This window comes from Halyomorpha halys, unplaced genomic scaffold (genome assembly GCF_000696795.3).
Source record: "Halyomorpha halys isolate HHAL.00 unplaced genomic scaffold, Hhal_1.1 Scaffold253.1, whole genome shotgun sequence".
NCBI classification, from domain to species: Eukaryota; Metazoa; Arthropoda; class Insecta; order Hemiptera; family Pentatomidae; genus Halyomorpha; species Halyomorpha halys.
Window position 1 is genome coordinate 449,523 of NW_027111492.1, and position 8,404 is coordinate 457,926.

Below are 8,404 nucleotides of genomic sequence, written 5' to 3' on the forward strand. Positions count from 1 at the left end.
GTAAATAATTTATAAATAGTTCTTTGAGTGTATATGATATATGAGTGTTGTTTTAAGCACATGTTTATGGTTTGGTTGAATTTGTTTTTTAGCAGCCTGAAGATGGGGGAAATCTCCCGAAACGTTGCTGATGATATGAAATAAACTATTGTTTTTTAATAAGGAAGAATTTATGTCATTCACTAAATCCTTTTAATTAAAACTTATTTATTTGTGCCGATGTTCTGACCTAATCAGGCCTTCATTAAGGTTAGAAAAAAAAAAATGAGATAACATTAATTCATATAAAAAGAAAATAATAACAAACAAACTTGGAAATATACATAACAATAAATTAGGCAGATAGTAGTTGATACTAATGGAAGATAAAATATAATTTAAATAAATAATTTTAATTTTATCCATTATGGTCTCAAAACATTCTATTTTCTTTACAAGTCTGACAGCCAATATTTTTGATTTTGATAATATCTCTCATCATCTAGTAGCTCTTCAAGTATCAAATTTTCTCAGGATGATGAGTGGGTGGATATTTTCACCATAGATGAGCCTCTAAACGAAACAAAATTTGATATTGGTTCTCAAAATGTTGGACCAAATATTCCGTCAACTGTTACCGAGTTACTGGTATGTCATACAAAAAAAAGTCTCGAGTACAAAGGGTTAACAAGCTATCACAGGATACTAAAAAAAAATAAATAAATAAAAAATGAGTGGGTGTAAGATAAACTTTAATTAAGAAAAACTTCAACATACCATTTCCGAACCGGGATTTTTTCCTTTCCTTGGTAGTCAGTGTTTTGACAGGCTTGAGGTTGAAATTGTAATCTAGATGGAGATAGTTCAAGTTCTTTCTGTGTATAAGAAGGTTGAGCATGTTGTAGCCTTGACGGCACACTTGGAGCCCAGCTTCAACCCAATCCAAAGTAGTCGTCTGGAAGAACTTAGTTCCCTTGAACGATCGGAACAAGTAACGTTTCTTTTGTGGTTTAGGTGGACGATGTTTCAGAGCATTTAGAACGAAATATTTCAACAGCTTTTGATATGAAACCCTGAAAAATATTTAAATCAAATCAGAAAATTTCTTTATAAAAAAAAAAATATATACATGTAGTTAACATCCTAAATAATATTGAAGTTCTATAATATAAAGAAAAAATATCTAAATAAGATGAGAGTCTCTATAATCAGACACAGCTGAGGGAATCAGGGTAGATCGATTAGAAAGATTAAATAAAAATTCTAGGACACTCAATATGTATATATTTTTTATGATAGATGTATACAAACCTAAGTGGTTCTATGTTTGTGAAAACCATTTATACTATGTATTCTCTACTAAAGGATATTTACCACCTTTGACCGTCCTTGCTGGTCTAATCATTTACATACCCCTCGGTTATGTCAAAATCCAATTTTCAATACCAAATTTTGTATGTACTACTAAGTATGGACAACATAAACTAAGCCAAATCACCAGACTTTTCACTCTTTATATCTTTTTTTTTTTTTATAACATTGTATATATCCCTATAGACATAGGGATGTCTTGTGTATAAGACTATACCCCCCATAATCAATTGTTAAAAAAAAAATGTACCTCCCACATTAATCATGTAAGGCCCACCCGGCCGATCTGGTATTAAATAAAATTTTTTTTTTAAAATGCTGGGATAAAGACTTGAATTTTCTTTTCTTTTTTTTCTGCTTACACTATATTAAAAAAAAATAGTACTATGTCAGCTATAAAATACATGTAAATTGTAATTATACGATTTGAGCAATGAGTAGTACTGAGAGCTTCGGTGAACTACAACTCTTTAGAGAACAAGACCAAGTATCAACCAAAGCTACATCAAGCAGAGCGTACACCACCCGTGCAAGTACTAGGCCTCGGATAAGGCTGGTGGCTGTAACCGAGAAGCGGTCTTACGTTATCTGCTTGAGGTAGTGCACTATTTAGGTATCGTTTATTTTTTTATCGACACTGCTAAGAAGTAAATACAAAAATTAATAATATGTAAAAATAACAATATGTTTTTACAAAAGAAAGTAATTTACAAATTGGAGAGCTTCAGTGAGGCTCAAAGCACTGCACTCTGGTGGATTGTAGCTGAACTTCTTGCTCCTCTGGCTAAATTACAATTAAATCAATAGTTGTATAATTTGTAAATGGGGGTTGGATTGCTGTAAGGCTAGTGATAATTGCATGTGACAGGCAATTAGAGACTGTGACAGTACAAGTACAACTTTCCCTCCCGCATCAAAAAGTGGCAACATCAACGACAAGCATATTAATGGACTGGTGAATCTGACAGACTGTAGAGAATCAACAATCTATTATTTTATTTATTTATTTTTTACAAAAATATTGAATTTTCAATAAAGAAGACAAACACTTATCATATTGAGGCAATCAAAACAAATAATTTAGATTCTAGACTATAATTTATAACTCGTGAAATTTTAATGATTATAATAAATTGTTCGACTGATAAATCAACAAGATGAACTCACCTAACTTTGACCGGCTGGCCAGGAGGCACGTGCTCTCGGTACCAGTTCTTGACTAAGGGAACGTCCATGGCTCGCCTACAACGGCCAGATCGTAAATTAAATGGCCTTGGAGCCCAGAGGAGAGATATGCCATTAGCAGTATTGTCTGTATACAAAGGAGTTTCTTGCAAGAACGGCTGAATCTCAGGGCCAAGTTCAAAGTCCTCTTCATCCTCTGGCAGCTGTTCGGTTATCTACAAATATCAAATTAATTATTTTGATAAAAATTGGTTAGTAAAATTAAGAAACCTAACAAAACATTAACAATTAGTCTTCTCCAAATTATTGGAAAAACACTGACTGGCATAGTTACAGAAAAACAAATCATTCCTGACCACCAATTTAGTTTTCGATCACTTCACTCAACTACCCATCAATAACATAGAGTTACTGACAAAATTTCATCAGCTCTGGAGGAAAAGCAATATGCAGTTGGTGTATTCCTTGATGTAGCTCAAGGATTCGACTAAGTATGGCATCAGAAATTTATAGTTACATTGAAATCACTCATCCATTCTACTTTTTACTGCATATGTCTCTCTTTTCTTTTTGACAGGTTTTTTGTTGTACGTCAAGGTTCAGAAACATCACCTTATCCATCCAATCAAGGCCGGAGTACCTCCAGGTTCGATTCTGACACCTCTGCTTTACACAATATACACACATGATCTCCCACTCGACATTACAGTCACCCTCACTCAACATAAGGAGTCCATAAAAGTTTCACTGATCCTACAAAAACTATTTAATAAAAATTCAGGACTGGTTTAAATTTTAGAAAATAAAAAAAAATAATGATAAATCTCTATACATAACATTCACACTCACTCTTGCCAAATGTTTACCAGGTATATGTCTTAACATATTAAGAACATTAAGAACAAATGATTCCACAAACTAACTCAGCAAAATATTTAGGACAAACTTTTGATAGGAGTATGACATGGGGTCTTCATGTGAAGCAGATGCGGTTTATGTTAAATAAGCACCTAAAGCTCCTTTATTTGCTATTTCACAGACGATCCACCCTAAAATTGAGACAGCGACTACAAACATACACTTACTTACAGAAACGAATTTGGACATATGCTTCACAAATATACAGGACAGCCAAAAAAATTCACATAAACAAACTACAAACATTTCAGTCAAAAACATGGTACAGACGAAACACGATACTACACAATGGTACAGATTAAACAATTGCAACAGTAACAGAGCACTGAACACAGTCTTACACATACCTAATGTACAAGACCAAATTAAAACATCATACAAAACATTTCATGACAAACTTTACCATCACACCAATAAACTAGTACAAGGTATGGCTATCACGAACATTCCCAATAAAACATACTGGAGACTAAAAAGGAGCTGGATGAGTGATCTCCTTAGTTAACAAATGAAATGAAGTAAAGCCAGGAAGAGTTAGCAATGGATACCGGTCTCTATACCATTTTTTTCATAATTTTGTAAGATATCATATTCGCTGATTGTCTTCAATCCGAAGAAAGGTGTGAATAAATTACTTGTGAATGGAGATATACAACATTTCGTAATTGTACACCCCCAATAACAGCCCTAATGAAGAACTTAGTTAAATGTTAGTGATCAATAAATAGTTAAAACTACTTTTTTTTTTTTACTTGCCAGCAGCTCTGACCATCTCCTTCTAATTAATGAATTTAAGCTAATGATGGAAAAATTTATTATTATGAATATAAAGGACATCATTTATTTCTATACCCCTGAAAATAGAATATTTATAGACATCATTTATGTCAAAGAGTCGAACAACTTCTACAAAAGTTTAATATATTATCAAAATCAAAAGCTTACCTTGACCGAGTGACGGTGAGATATAGGATTGATAAGAGGGTCAAAGTAGAACGCTGGCAAATCGGGGTCTTCTGTTTTGATAAAAACCACGTTCGGAGTATGATACCTATAATTAATAATAATAATAATATATTTGGTTTTGGGATAGATTTTGCCAGTACAATAAATAGCTTAAATACACATAGAATAATAACTTAAAAATCATTTATATAAATTAATAATACACAATACTAGGCACTAAACAATTAGTTTGGCCATATAATTAACATTTCTCATGAAAATTACATTAACAAAAAAAAATAGATAATAATAATATGGAAGAGGTAAAAGCTTCAAATCTTATTTAGAAGACAGGTATCCAGATCTAATTTTGAGATACATATGTAAATAATTTATAAAGATTCAACCTAATATTTAATTATATATATATTATAATATAGAAATTAACTATTTTCATATTAAATCTACAAACGCAACAATTATACTGATGAATTTAACAGAATAATTAAATTTCCTAACCAAGAGAAGTTAAGCAAATTCTATTTCGAGAAATCAGAAAAATATTCATAATATCAAGGGATAGTCAGGGGTGTGGTCAAAAAAGATCAAAAATAGTTATAAACTATTTATTTGCTGACATTTCGCTCCACTTTGCAGGGCTTCATCAGGGCTAAAAAGATACAAAACAACTAAAAATATGTTGACCATGTAAGATAATAAGATGACAATAAAGTAAACTAAGGTGGGGTCAGTAAATATAAAGGAAAAATAAATATATTTGAATACCATATGAACAATATATATTATTTTCTCACTAATATTCACATAATTTTTAACTCTACCTTAGTTTACATTATTGTCATCTAATTATCATATATGATCAACATATTTTTAGTTGTTATGTATCTTTTTTAGATACCTATGTATACATTTTATTTTCCACTTCTTTTATCACTTTATTTTATTGATTCCATTCTGTACAATTATTTACTTTATGTCATTCTGTCTATATTTTATTTTTTATTTTCTGTATTCAGTGGTTGTTACCTTGTTCTGCTCTTAGCCCTGAAGAAGGCTAGAAATTTGGGCCGAAACGTTGGCACAATTAAATAAGTTACTTCAACTTATTTGTGTTTTATTTTGACCGCACCCCCCAACCATCTTCTCCTTGTATAAGTCATCCGCGGTCAACTATCTCTCATGATCATAATATCTGATGTTTCATGAGATTCGAGATTTAATAATTATTATTATATACTTAACAATAATAGACAAGAAAAGTTAAATATAAAAGAAATAATGTAGGAGGCCTCAGCAGTCCTTGGATGATATCAACATTAACGACCAATCACAAACCTCCAATAAAATATATTAATTTACCACCTTTTTCAATAGGACACACTTTAGAAATCTCAGTAAAGCGACTCCTTGTAGCAAGTGGATCTATTCGATAAAAAATATACATACAAAATTAAGTAATATACTGTAAAATCTCTCGAAGATGGACAGCTACAGGTACAACGTTGTCCAGAGAAGGGGAATACAACACATATCTCAAAACGATTCATTTATTTAATGTTAATACATTTCCATTAATACACGGGATATATACGTTTTCTTTTATTAGGAGTTTCACTCAGCAGTTGGTTTCCTCAATTTAAGTTTTATATGGTACACTTCCTGATTATTCTATCTAATGTCTCTATCGATAATTCTTCCATTTCATAATCACAGATGTTTCTTGGCCTAACCCATCTTCTTTTCACCATCAATTTTGCACGAATTCACTTTCCTTGATAATCTTCCCTCAGACATTCTTTTAAAATTCCAGACATTTTTTTTCCCTATCTCTCCCAGAATTCTTTGTCTACTTCCATTTTTAACTTCATCCATTCAGGATATTCCTGTTACTCATCACCTTTAATCCATATCCATAGCCAGTACTTTTTTCCTTTGACATATAAGCATATATACAATACATAAATTAAAGGACTTTCTGTAAAAATTACAGATGTGAGGAGAATAAAATCAAAAGCACTTCTTCATTCTCTTAGTCAAACAATCCTCCCTCCCAGAAGGTTGAAACGGCAGTGGCCCAGAGACCTAATGTAAATAATTATATTCAAGTCCTGGCAATGATCCAATCCTGGACATCTGCAGCAAGCACTTTGGTTCATCCTCCAGTGACGAGGTTGAAAGAGAAGTGCCGTGAACTTCCGGAAGTCCTGCTTTTTCCTCCACAAGTGGGGGATAAAAAAGAATAATATATTTATTTTTCCTTTTTCTATTTCTTATTTTGTTACCACTTAATGTATATGTTTGTAAAGATGGTGTGAATGAGCTCCATTATCTCTATAACCACAATAAAAATATATATAAAGTTGCATGTAGTTCATGACTGATTTGTGTTTTTTTGTTACAGAAATTTTTAAAACTCTAATAAAGTAATAGATACAAATAATAATGGAATAAAGGATAAAGCAATGATAAAGAACTAAGAAATTTGTTAGGAGTTCCTCTGCAATTAACGTATAACATGGACTATAGGGCAGCTCACAATACTATAGTTATAACATTTAGCATGTTAAATCTGTTTACATTTAACATATCATGAATACCCCTAGTATCATAAATGGTCATCTCTATCATAAAACAAAAAGTATCCATGCTTTTACTTTGTATATTGAATTTATGAGCTAATAGAATTAGCTTTCATTATGAAACCGACCCCAGGAAGTATCATAGTATTTGTAGGAGAGAGTTGTCCATTGGAAGAGATTTCACAGTAATTAATAAAATGCTTTGATGACAAAATATTAATGTGAAAAATTATTAATAAATTTAGTCAGATTTTGAAAAAGTTCAACTAAAGCATATTGAAGAATAAAAAAATATATATATACCAATTTCATTGATATTTATAACAGAACACAGAATTCAAATCGCTACCTAAATATTATTCACACTATATTAATACATATAACATCATACCATGAAAGTTGGACATAATGAGGAAGGTTATTGTAGAGATAGGGGAAGGCAATCCTATATTCAGTCCTCACTGGCTGCCGGATGATGATTTTGTTAATATCATTGAATTCATTCCAGTCTTCATCACTAATTCAAAAAAGAAATCAAATAAATTTTTAAATCAAATAGCTTAATAATAAGTTACGGTACAGAAAAAGATATGAATGAAATAAACAAAACACTTACGCAGCATTGGAATCTTTAATGAGCGGTTCGAACTTAGGGCCACCAGGAATAGCCATGTTAAGGGCTTTTGCAGTGAAGAATGATTTCTGATCAAAGAGGTAGAAATAATTATCGTCGACCAAATCTGTTAGCAGCTGATTGGCAAGCCTGTATAGCGTTGCCATCTGGGGTAAGCTTAGATTCCATTTTCTATATGTAGGCCCGTTGACATGCCTAAGAAATAAATTTTGACATTCATATCTTAAATATTATTATACACTTTAACATAACATTCTCAAAAACCTTCACATTATACAGTGTAATCTCAGTAATCCGAAATAGCATAAAAAAAAAAAAAAAAAGTTAATTTTTAGAGAACTCAGCAGGCAAATAACATTTTTGTTTTCAAATAAAAATGCACATGTTTATAGGTTACTTTTACTTCCCAATACACAGTTTCGATATTGGATAATCTAATCCCTACAAATTTCTTTAAAATATATTTTTTTGGAATTATAAATACATAATATCTATTGTATAAGTCATTTAATTCTTAATACAAATTTGAAATCAGTTGATACAAGGAGTATTTTATAATTTTATTCAAACTTTTTTCTCATCAAAAAATATTAGTAAATTTGAAATTTCCAAAAAAAATAAATAAAAGTTGTGTAAATTCACATTGTTGAGTTTTTTTTTACACTATTTTTCCTAATACTTCCTATAATCTGAAGATTACCCTGAAACGATTAGTTCAGATTACCAAGATTACACTGTATATTATATTATAACATTCAAAAAATTATGTTTC

General features: G+C 31.0%; 1 protein-coding gene across 1 annotated transcript in view; it reads right to left on the minus strand.

The window, feature by feature from the left end:
- Positions 1 to 8,404, minus strand: part of Prp8 (pre-mRNA processing factor 8) — a gene marked incomplete in the record, with an annotated part of 69,745 nt that overhangs the window by 52,945 nt on the left and 8,396 nt on the right. Inside the window, 5 exon segments of the mRNA XM_067049531.1 lie at positions 753 to 1,052; positions 2,518 to 2,750; positions 4,399 to 4,504; positions 7,390 to 7,515; positions 7,615 to 7,827. Of these exon segments, the coding sequence (XP_066905632.1) occupies positions 753 to 1,052; positions 2,518 to 2,750; positions 4,399 to 4,504; positions 7,390 to 7,515; positions 7,615 to 7,827 (978 nt within the window).